The sequence below is a fragment of the Sarcophilus harrisii genome, chromosome 1 (genome assembly GCF_902635505.1).
Source record: "Sarcophilus harrisii chromosome 1, mSarHar1.11, whole genome shotgun sequence".
NCBI classification, from domain to species: domain Eukaryota; kingdom Metazoa; phylum Chordata; class Mammalia; order Dasyuromorphia; family Dasyuridae; genus Sarcophilus; species Sarcophilus harrisii.
In genome coordinates, this window is record NC_045426.1 from 210,438,927 (window position 1) to 210,451,431 (window position 12,505).

General features: G+C 31.6%; 1 protein-coding gene across 6 annotated transcripts in view; it reads right to left on the minus strand.

Moving 5' to 3' along the window:
• Positions 1-12,505, minus strand: part of PAM (peptidylglycine alpha-amidating monooxygenase) — a 362,537-nt gene that overhangs the window by 216,408 nt on the left and 133,624 nt on the right. For all 6 annotated transcript variants that reach the window (XM_031968924.1, XM_031968914.1, XM_031968908.1 and 3 more), the window contains 2 exons: positions 11,214-11,739; positions 10,105-10,225 (listed from right to left, as the gene is read on the minus strand). In XM_031968924.1, coding sequence (XP_031824784.1) covers positions 10,105-10,225; positions 11,214-11,305 — 213 coding nt within the window. In that variant the 5' untranslated portion in view covers positions 11,306-11,739. The remainder of the gene's footprint in view (positions 1-10,104; positions 10,226-11,213; positions 11,740-12,505) is intronic.

Below are 12,505 nucleotides of genomic sequence, written 5' to 3' on the forward strand. Positions count from 1 at the left end.
CTTATTTCCCCTTTCCTTCTTTCCTTCTTTTCTCCCTTCCTTCCTTTATTTCTTCCTCCCTCCCTCTCTCCCTCCCTCCCTTCATTCCTTCCTTCCTTTCTACCTTTCTTCCCTCATTTCTTCCTTCCCAGTTTCTTTTTTCATCAGTGGGTCTGCCAACATTTCATTACTATGGTCATTTAATACAGAATGTTATGTACTAAACTGTTTCAGTGATCCACCACTCTAATTCTTAGCTAGTATCATATTTTTTTTTTGATAATTATTGCTTTGTAATATAGTTTGAGATTTGGTCCTTCTAAGACATCTTCTTTTATTTTTCTTTTCATAAATTCCTTTGATATACTTAACCCTTTGTTATTTTTCTAGTTCAATAAAATACTTCTTTAGTACTTTGATTGGTATGGCATTGAGTAAGTAGAATTGTCATTTTTATTATATGGCTTTTTATATTTATTCATATTTATTATGTATGGCTTGATCAACACATAAGCAATTAATATTTCTACAACTGTTTAGATATGACTTTATTTGTATGAAAAGTATGTATATGTAACTATATTCATATAATTCCTGGGTTTCTCTTGGCAGGTAAACTCCCAAGCATTTTATATTGTCTGCAGTAAATTTAAATAGAATTTCTTTATCTTCATGCTGTACTTTGTTAGTAAGAGACACACACACACGCTAATGATTTAGGTAGGTTTATTTTATATCCATCCTATAAGTTTGCTGAATTGTAAATTATTTCAACAAGTTTTTTAGTTGATTCTCTAGTACTCTGTAAGATGCCATCATATCATCTTAAAGAATAATAGTGTCATTTCTTTGTTGCCTATTCTAATCCCTTCAATTTCTTTTTTTTTCACTTGTTGTTATAGCTAACATTTCTAGAATTATATTGAATAAGTCATTTTTAAACAAACACATTTAAAATTAAAATACCAAATATTTCTTCTATTTATTTAGCAAATCCTCTTGAGACAGAAATTGTTTTTTATCATATTAAAAACTTTAACTGATAAAGCAATTACAAGTCAGTAAAAATGAAATTCAATAGGGATAAATATAAAGTTTTACACTTGAGAAAAAAAAACTTCACAAGCAGAAGATAGGAAGTTAAAGTCATTAAAAAAATTGTTCTGAAAAAGAGCTTTGTTGGTGGGACAAGATGTAGTGAGTTGTAATTTCATTAAGTTAGAAGCCCAATGTAGTAGTTACAAATGTTAATGTGATTTTTTAGCTTCATTATGAAAGGCATATTTCCAGGCATACAGAGGTAATATTTTGTATTCTGCCCTGGTTAGGCCCATATTTATAGATTTCTGGGGACCATAGATTAAAAAGTACATTGATAAGTTAGAAAATATCCAGAGGAGGTAAATAAGGATGCTGATGTATGTTGTATCTATATAAGATGACGATTGGTTTGTTGTATCTTGTGTATATGTGTGGCCTAAAGATTCAATGAAAAGCCAACTTAATTTTGGCTTTAGTTTTCATTATATCATTATTTAAAGGCTATGGCATTCTTTTATATTTATCTTCAGTTACCTGATCTTGATACCATTTTGTATACACAACTTCAAAAATTCAGAGCTGGTCAGTAACTTTCCTTTGCATCCACATAAATCCCTTTATAAAATTTCCCTTTCCTCCCTTATTATAATAAATTTGTGTCATCATTCTTGAGTATATTCTTTGAGCTAATTCAGTTAAAAGCAACATCATCCCACAAACTTAGTAATCTTAGATTCTTTCCTCCCTCAGACCCATTATATATAATTGGTTGTAAAGTCTTATCTATTCTGTTTCTGCACATCTCTTTTTTTGTTAATGCTCTTGTCCTCCTTAAATTATCATGGATATAGTATTTACCTTTGTATGTATGGTATTCCCCTAGGGAAATGAAAGACATAAAGGGCAGTTACTGTTTTTCCGTCTGTTTTTATTTCAACACTTAGCATAGTATATTTCAATAATTATTTGTTAGACTGAATTGAATTGTACTTTACCTATTCTTTCTGTTAATTCTTTGAAACTCTTACTTTTAAAAGTATAAAGTATGGTGATTTTCTAGCAGTCTTTGTTGAATAGTGAGTCCTTACCCAAATAGTTGGGTTTACTTAGGTTTATTTACTAAACATTATACCACTACATTAATTTTCTTCTGGATCTTGAACCTATTCTACTGATGTTTTCCTATTTTTTTAACCAGCATCAAATAATTTTGATGATTACTTGCTTTTTAGTACACTTAGAGATCTAATACCATAATGAGGAGGAAAAGAAGGATAGGAACATGCTTATCATCATTCCCCATAAAATTCTTTACTTTTTGTTCCTTAAGATGAATGTAGCTATTATTTTTTTAATAATTTGGTTGTCTGATTGGTATGGCATTAAATCTGTATTTTGATCTGGATGTTATTGTCATTTTGTACTTACTAGACATGGCCCAACCATGAAAAATTAGAATTATTACAAATATTTTGGTCACTTTATTTTTTTAAGATTTTGAGGTTATATTAGTGGACTCTCAAATATTTGTACATTCTTGAGCTATTTTGGCATTTTTTCCTGACTCTTTTTGGTGGCTTTTTTTGGGTAATATATATAATATTTTATAATATATAGAAAATCTCATGATTTTTGAAGTTATTTAATCCTGCTATTTTAATGAAGCTTTTGTTTCAATTACTTAATTACTTTTACTCTGTCAGAACTCTTAATTGGCTATGTGTTTTTTTCAAATTTGGAGACATAATAAACTCTATTCCAGTACCTCACTTAAACAGTATGAATCTCTCAAGCACATTTCTTATAAATAACATACAATTGAATTCTGCTTATTCATTCTGGTACCTTCCATTATATGAGTAAACTCATCCATTTCACAGTCATAGTTATGACTGTTAATAGTAGCTTTCCCTCCATTTTATCCACTAGTATTTTTTCTCTTGTTTTTCCCACCTCTAAATCCTTTATTTAAGAAGATAATGAAAGGGTATTCGTTACTGGTCTAAAATTTAAATTCTCCATACGTATTCTTTTGCTCCTCATGAGTTCAAATCTGGCCTCAGATGGTGGTGTGATCCTGGCAAGTCACTAACCTCCTCCTGCCTCAGTTCCCTCGACTATAAATGAGAATAAAAGTAATACTCACCTATGGTTGATATGAGAATCAAATAAGATAATTATATATAAAGCACTGTGCAAAGTGATTAAAACATATTAAGTGCTTAAGAAATACTTGTGTCCTTTTCTTCCTTCTTTCCTGTCTTTTCAATCAAATCCTGGCTCTAATTACTGGTTCTTATACTTTTTTTCCTCTCCTTTTAATCTATCCTTTGTGATGTACTTTTCAGAGATGAAGTTTAGTTGCTCCCTTGTAAATTCTTCTCTCAACTTTCCCTATTCCTGCCTTCACATTTGATTTTATTAAAGGTTTATTTTCCCCTGTGGAATTATGTTTTCCAGTACAAGTTATTATTGGTTATTGAGAAGTAGAAACAACACTAAATGAAAATGGACTACTTGTACATGGAATACATATGTATTAGCAGTGACAATTTTGAGGGCACTAATGAAATTTCTTAACAATCATGTCAAGAAATCTAAAAGAAGAAAGGATACCAAATGCTTGGAAAAATTGTGTGCCTTACCATTACCAAAATGAAAATGGCTAAGAGCATGCCAATTATTGAGTTAAAATGTATGCTTTTCCATCACTGTAAGCTTTTACAAGAATACTACATCTCTATTGAAGGCAATCTCAATGAAGGTATGGGGGGGAAAACAAAAAAGAAATTGGCCAATTACATTTTTAAAATCAGCAGACCACATCTTTAAAATCACACCTTTTAAATATATGCAGACAAGATCATACTTTGGTTATTATTTTTGATAACAAAAAAGGTTATATATATATATATATATATATATATATATATATATAGTCTCAGGACTCTCCTCCAAGAAGGTATTTCCCATGCAAATTATATATGTCAAAATTATATAGATTCCTGGAGAAATAGAGCAACAGAATCAAATTTTATAAGTGAAGGAAAAAACAATAAAGGTGACTGCTACCTCAAAGATGTCACAGTCTTGGAGGATATCCATCACAAAGTCCAAATGGAACAGAGTAATGGAAGGTCTCCAAATTTTCTGATGGTGCAGGTGATATTGTACTAATTGTGTCAAGTCCTAGAACATTGAAGAGCTTCTTAAATGAGATTCATAATCACTCAGAAGATTTTTAGTCTAACTATTCATAATACAAAAGCCAAATAAATGAAGAATAGTTATTGTCCAAATTATGATATGCAGATGGGTAGATAACGTATAGTGCTCATTTATTAGTAAATGGACTCAGGATAAAATAGACAAATGGATAATGAGCTGGGTCCTGAAATGAACAGTAGTTAGAAAATAAGTTGGATTGTCTGGAAAATTATGCTTTTAATAATCCCAAGCATTTCCCAGAAACAATGGCCTGTCTTTTTAATATCAATATTTGTGTGATGTAACATTACTATGAGTCATGAATCATCATAATTATCATCTAAATTACAGTTGTCACTCTTCCCAAACACAAGAGAGGTTCATCAAGGATATAGAATTGATATGAAAAAAACCATCAGTGTGATCTATGTCCATAAAGGAAAGTATGAATCATTTTTGTAAATTTATAAATAGGAGATCTAACAATTGGAGAGCTTGGGTACCCACTGGTACCCACACAAAGATAAGAAAAGTAGATGAAAACTATAAGCATGCTAATTTTACCCCTCAGGAAGGATTTGTGAGGGGATATGGATAAAAGTAAAGTAAAATGAGAGGTTATGGATGAAGGAAGCACCAATAATAATAAGATCCCTAACTGTATCATAGAACTAGTTAAGGATAAAAGTACCCTTTCATTATTATATTCCAGTTATCATTCACAGTTCCTAATATGTCAATCATATTTATACATTTATATTTACCACCAAATGTTGAGATCTTTAGTTCTCTTCATATGATACTTGTACCATTATGGATAATAAAAATATTGAACTCTAATACTGAATTTAGGAATGACATTCTTTACTTATCAATTTCTATGAGCCACTAAACATATGTAGAAATTTTCTTTTTTGCTCTACTCTCTTTCTTAAAAACACGTTGTAATATTCTGTTTTCTCCACTTAATCTTTCTTCTGTATATATAGGCTAATAATTTTCCCATCTCAACCCCTCACATATTCCTTGAAATTTATGAATACTTATACACAATCCCTACTCTGAATAATAATTATTTATCCAATATTCAGTATTCATTCATTTATCTTCAGCAGTGTTTACTCCTTGCTCTATTTAAAAAAATATGGAATATGAGATAAAGCATTGCACGGCAGTTAGAAATTTGGCTTTGGAGTTAAAAAGACTTTGGGGTTCAACTCCTTGGATTCATATTGGATTTTGACACCAGGCAAGTTAGGACACAGAGAGGGATAGAGAGAAAGACAGCAAAGATACACAGAACTAGAGACAAAGACAAGAAAAGAAGGAAGAAGAAAGAGAGATATTGAGAAACTCAAAAGACAAATTTTGACAACTTCAAAACTTTATGTAGTTTTGTAGTTATGTAGTAGCCCTGCTACTAATACTTCCTCTGATAGTCTAGAAAACAGAGAGGGAAATAAGCATGATATTTTGGAAAATTCTGACACTTCCCAATTGAATGAGATAGATAAATTGCTTATCATCCAAAAAGTACAGATGATTCTAGCATTTTCAAATCTATTTCAAAAAAGTGTTGTAAATAATATATTTTGCACATCTTAAAATTCTACTTAAATATAAAGTATTATTTTTTATTAAGATATTTCTTAGAAATTATCATCATACATATACCATGAAGAATCAGTGCTTTCTCCTAATTCCAACTTGGAACAGAGACATTAAAATAGTCCCAATTTGGTCTAGATATCACGGACCACGTCCATCTAACTTTGTAGTTAGATGATACAGAATGTTACTTGACAACTGTGAATCTTACCAAAATAATATTATATCTATTGTGATATTATTGCAATATTTTACAATTGTAATATTTACACCTAATTAGAGCTAAAAAAAAGAAATTAACTCTCTTGTCCATACAACTTCTTTTCTTATGTTTACCGCTGTGCTAAATAGATTATTTAATCTCTTTAATCTATTTCTATAGCCAAAGAATGAATCAGTTGAACTAAATGATTTCTAAGGTCTTTTCCAGTTTTAAAACTCTATCAGACTTTTAAGTCACATGTATTATATAATAAATATGGAACTATGTTATATATTATGTACTTCAGAGGGCTATTACATGAGGTCTTCAGAGATTTTCTTTTCTTCTTATGTTGTAGATATTCTTATTTCCCAGTTGTGGTGATAATTGCATACTAAATGGGAACAATTTTTCTGAAGAAGAAGAAATTACAAAAATCTATAGAGAAAAAGGATGGGGCTAATTTTATTTTTTCATCAGACAATGAACTTTTGCCTTGTCTATAAGAATTTATTTTAAGTGGCAGTCATAGCATTAAAGCATTTATGATCATGTTAGTGACCATGTGGTAGACATTCCATATTTCCATATCATCACCCTAAATGCTACTTACTATTCATTATCTTCCAAAGACAGGCTAAGTCCCTCCCACCAAATCTAAGTTTTCACTAGTCTATTTTGTATAATCTCTTTTCTTTGGTATTCAGGTGCTTCTTTTCTTAGTTTTCATGCTCACTGTCTTTCTCCAACCTTTTCTCTAGTATTTCTCCTTTGTTGTGGAACAGACCAGGAGTCAAAAAGCCTAAATTCCAGATCTAAGGCATCACTTATCCTATAGGTGTGGGCAAGACTATTAATCTGTATGGCTTCAGTTTCTTAATTTGCAAAACAAAGATGATGATCATTCTTTCTGTACATTCCTTAGAGGGTTGTAGAAAGGGGCAACAAATGAAGGTAAAAGATTTCTGGAAAGTGTAAAAAGCTGCATCCATATATAGGACTATCACTGATTTTTCCTTTTCCTCTCTTTACTACTTTCCTTACTTATCCTTTTCTCCTTTATAGTTTTCTATTTTTAAACCTCTCTCCCCTGCCTTTGGATTCCTTCTCATTTTCCTTTTGAATTCATTCATCTTTTTATTCTTTCTCTTTTTTCCTTCTTCTATTGTGGATACGTTCCTCTTTCTATCTCTTGAATAGGAGTAAAACCTGTTTTCTGTGTCCTTCAGTAAGCTCTCAAATTGGTCTTCCAAAAAAAAAGTCTGAATATATCCCTATGCACCATTTCCATTAACATCAGTAATTAACTATTACATTCAGGATCAAATATAAAATCATTTGTTTGGCTTTCAAAGCCTTTTATAATCTACCTAGCCCCTTCCGATCTTTCCTTTCTTGAATTTTACTGTTTTACTTGTACTCTGTGATCCAATGACATTTGCCTCCTTGCTGTCCAATGAACAAGACACTTCATTTCCTGACTCAATTTTCACTGGTTTGTCTCAGATCTGGAATTTTTCCTTTTTTTGTCTTTATTTCCTGGTTTCCCTGGCTTCCTTCAAGTCTCAGCTAAAATTCCATTCCATTCCTTTTTACTGTTCATGTCTTTTCTCTGAGATTATCTCTAGTTTGTACAAAGTTGATGGTATTCTGTCTCGACTATGAGCTCTTTGAGATTGAGACTGTGCTGAATCTTCTATGTCTAATACTTAGCAAACTGTCTGGAATATAGTAAGCACTTAATAAATGGTAACCAATTAATTAATTGTTCTATCAAAAGCTCCTAGAAATACTGGAAATCTACTGGGAACCCAACTAATTTTCTTTGTCTAGCTATTCAGTGTTCAGATTTGTTTTCATTTGTAGAACTGACCAAGAAACTAAATACTATCATTAAGGTTCTTGTGTCATGAGAGTCAAGTAAGAGTGCCTACCACCAAGTCTGATAGTCAAAAAATAGAAACAAGTGATAGATTTGGCATCCAAATGTGAACTAATCAAGGGGAGCCAGAACATAGTCACAGAATTATTCCAGATTTTTAAAACACAGAAATTTTTCAAGCAAAGTATAATACATACATATAACTATCTTATCTATACCTATAGGATATATATTCTACACATACATATATGTACATATGTATGTATGTACATGTATATACACATACTTACATATTATATATGCAAATATATAAGTAGTTATGGTATAAAGAACACATAGTAGATATAGTATCATATATTCCATGTATATCCATGATAACAACTCACAATTATATAGTATTTTAAAGTTCATGAAATACCTTCTCTAAATATAATATAGTAGCTAGATATGAGAGGTATCATGATGTGTAGATAAAGTTTGGGAATTAAAATCAGGAAAATATAAGTCTAAATCCTGCTTCTGACATTTACTAATCATAAAGTAATTACAAATTACATCACCTCTTCACTTCAACTTCCTCTTTTGTAATAAAATGGGGATAAAGTTACCTGTTGTGACTATATCATGGTATTGTTGTGAAACTCAAATAAGATAATGTATAGTAAACACTTTGCAGATTGTAAATTACTAAAATTACACTACAAACTCATGTTGTTATACTATATGTGTATGCATAGTACACATAATATAAAGTAAGAAATAATTATATTTAAGTGAATGTTTTTCTATTACTACTTTGATAATCATGAGATATTATCATTTAAATCTCAAAACTAATAAAGACATTTTATTTTATGATTACTCTAAAATAGATCACCTGGAAGTTGTCTTCTAGTAGCACTGTCCCATCTCTCTTTTGGATAGTCCTTAATAACACATTATAATGGGGCAGAAAAGGAACAGAATTATTATGAATAAAAGAATCTCATTTATGACTCAAGAACTATTTGGCAAATGAAAGATTTCTTAGAAAAGAAGAAAATATCAACAACACTTAAATAAGTTTGTCATATTTTTGCAACATGAAAATCCAGGTTAAATGAAATATATAAAAAAAATAGTGCTCTGACTTAAATATTTCATCCATAGGATGAAGTAGAAGAAAAAGAAAATTTTCTCATTTTTCTTCTTTTTCTCTCTTCTTACCATTCTTCTTTTAGCTAAATACTGTTATTGAGGCTCTTCTGAAATTCATATTTAAGAACCAACAAATTAACATGCAAAAATTGAAATACATAGATATTTTCAGAAAGGGAATATTTTTACAATGCTAATTTAAGGAATTATTAATAGATCATGAGGTCAACAAGTTATCCTTCCTCAAAAAAGTCAATGTGAAACCTCCTTCTCCAAAGGCCCACATAAACTTCCTAGGGCTCTTGGATGCCATCTTCAAAGACATATCCCCAGTAGTTGAAATCTTTTTATTTTTCAGTGCAAAAAAAAAAAAATGCTATCTGCAACAATGAGTCATCTACTGCAGTTCAACAACACCCTGTCCTTTTCATGCTTCTGCAGCCCTTCAAAAGGAAAGTACTATCTTTGAATGCCACACATATATCCTCTCACTGACTAACTGCAAAACATAATTAATCCAGACCTTTTTATGCTCAATGAAACACCCTGAAAAAACTACAGTATTGAAGTTAAGCCTATTACATATATCTAGGAGGAAAAATAACCTTTCTCACTTTGCCCAGGTGCATTTTATTCATATTTTGGGGTTCAGTTATAACTGCTGGTAAAGCAAACTATTTATACTAAGGAAAGCACATAGCCACCTGTTAGAATCAATTTTTTAAACTTTTTATGGCATGAAATAGTTTGATTTCAAATTTGGTCTTGTTCTTTAAAAAAAAAAACTTTCTAAATAGTGGTTGCAATAGGATATTTACAGGCAGTAATCTCTTAGATACAGCTGCTGAATATCATTTCACTTTATTAGAATAATTTTTCATATTTTAATCCATATACAGTACATTACAAAGAGCTCAACTCCTCAGGAAGAAAAAAATATAAGTATAAAGCTTAATTTTCAAGACAGTCCTAACAGTAGATAAAGTTTCTCTGTTCTAGCTGACAAGAGTACATATAACAAGTAAGAAATATAATACAGTTCCCTTACCTGCTTTGGCGTAACCCCAGGCATACGGATGTCCAATGCAAAATCTGATGAATCAATAGGGATTACTGGCCTGGTGGTACCAAGGCATTCATTGGAAAATGATCTAGTAGTTTCTTTATACCTTAAAAGAGATACAAAATTTTAAAAACCTTAATTACAATGGAACTTTAATTCAGCAAGAAAAAAAGGATTTTCACCTACTTGTTATAAATTCTTCTCAATTAGTCTCATGTAGTTAGACATTTCTAAACTATTCTAAACATGTAACAAATTCCTCAAAATACTTCCTAACTCAAAGCTAATATGAAATAAAAATATTTAAATGAAATGAATTTCATACTTGCTTTTATACAAGTCCAAAAAAGGGAAATACAAGGTTCTGATTAATGAAATTACAGTGTCTAACAAGTTAAAAGAATCAATGATATACCAATTTCCTCAACCTGAGAATTGTAACTATAACGTAAATTTTAAAAACTCCATCAAGGGATGATTCAAAGATTAGTATGGGGATGATGATGATGATGATGATGATGATGATGATGATGATGATGAATATTACTGGTTGGGAATAAAAGGAAAACATGTTTTAGTACTACACAGAGTTCTAAAGGGGAGGACAGATCACTGAGTGAAAAAGAACTATGTGAATACATAAATATTTAACAAGGTAATTATCAGAAGTGTGTCTACAGCTCAGTGTTTTTTTTTTTTTTTGGTGAACTGCTGGAGTCCATGATCTATCCCGCTCACCCACTGCCAAAGTCTAACAAGATATTTTATACTTGTAGATGTGATAACAAGAAAGTGCTTAAGTTTAAACAACTGTAACGTGGTTTCTGGATAACTCACACAGAGAGAGACTAGTATTAGAAATCAAAACTTCTTAATAAGAGTTTTGAAAAATAGGAAATCTGGCTGCCATACAATGGATTCATTTTAAAACAGAGACCTAGTTTTCAAGAAGTTACACCCACAAAAATAAACACAATTTCAATAAATTATATTCAGCTGGTACATTCTTCTAAAACACAGCTGAAAAAGTGATTGTACCTTTAAATAGCATGCACAAAACCCATCATAAACATCAGCTCTCCAGCAAAACCCACCTCTTAAAGACAGAAAGCGGGCTTCTATAACCCAAACAGCTGTTTTGAAAAACAAGGAACAGTATTAGCAGGCTATTAACGAGGCCAGCCATGTCCACCCTGGTGTTCCTGGCCCGATTAGAGCAGTAGAAAAAGGGCAGAGCAGCTCTATCGGGTGTGATCCCAACAATTAGGCAGCAGTGGCTGTATCAATTCACTACTTCATTATCGTGTGCTCTGCAGGCATCCCCCACAGCGCTGGACAAACCATCTGTCTTGGAGGCACGATATATCAGGAAGGTGGACGATGCTATGTTGTCTCTTATCATTAGCTGCAAAAAAATCTGTTGGAAGAAATCTTTCACAGCGAGGTTACGCTGTACTTTTTTCCAGTCAAGAAACAGAAGCAAAGAGGTAGTCCTGATGTTTTCCCCCTCTGAAGCTTTGGCTCTGGTGTTCCGTTTAGACCGGCAGGTGACTTATCAATCCACAATAACAGAGGCTGTGAGGGATATCATACAAACCAACGTCATTCATCATTCGGAACCTGCAAAAATAGAAGCAGATAATGGATGACTAACACATTACAGCATTTGTCCTCAGCAAATCCCTGTTGAGGCTTTTTAATACATTAATACTTTCATAAGCTTTAGCCCAACCCAGTGAGAAATGCCTTGGCTGTTGATCTCTGTCTTTCTTCCTCCACCCCCACACAATTACCGTTCCACATTTCCTCCCTTATATCTTTTCCTTCTATGACTAAAAATGCATTTCAAACCTCCAACAATATCTTCCTCTAGCTAAGAAAGTTATTCATATATTAGATTACTGTCAGATGAAAAAGACAAGTGAAGGAGAAACACGGAGAGAAGCTGAGCAGAGAATTTTGATAGAATAGTGATCAGAAAAAGATTATAAGAACAAAGACATGCCTCTATATATACCATGAAGTCTTTTAAAAATCCTGTAGATTACGAATTATTAAGTGAGTTGATATGGAAATAGCAGTGCATAAGTTTTGAAAGGTACTTCATTTTGGGACATAAAAAAAGAGATGCAAATACAATGCGTCTTAGCTAGCATCTACTGTACATTAACAAACATTATGACAAGGAGTTTCATATTAACAAAACTATCAGGACATTTGGAACTGGGGTCATATGGATTCTATTAAAATAAATTGAAAATAATGTTTATCAGTTTTAATATGTATGGCTTCTTGTTCCCTGAACATCTTGGTATAAGTTTCAAGGTTTTTATTCAGAAGTCAGGTATTTAAAATCATGCATCACTGCCTATATATTAACTTTACT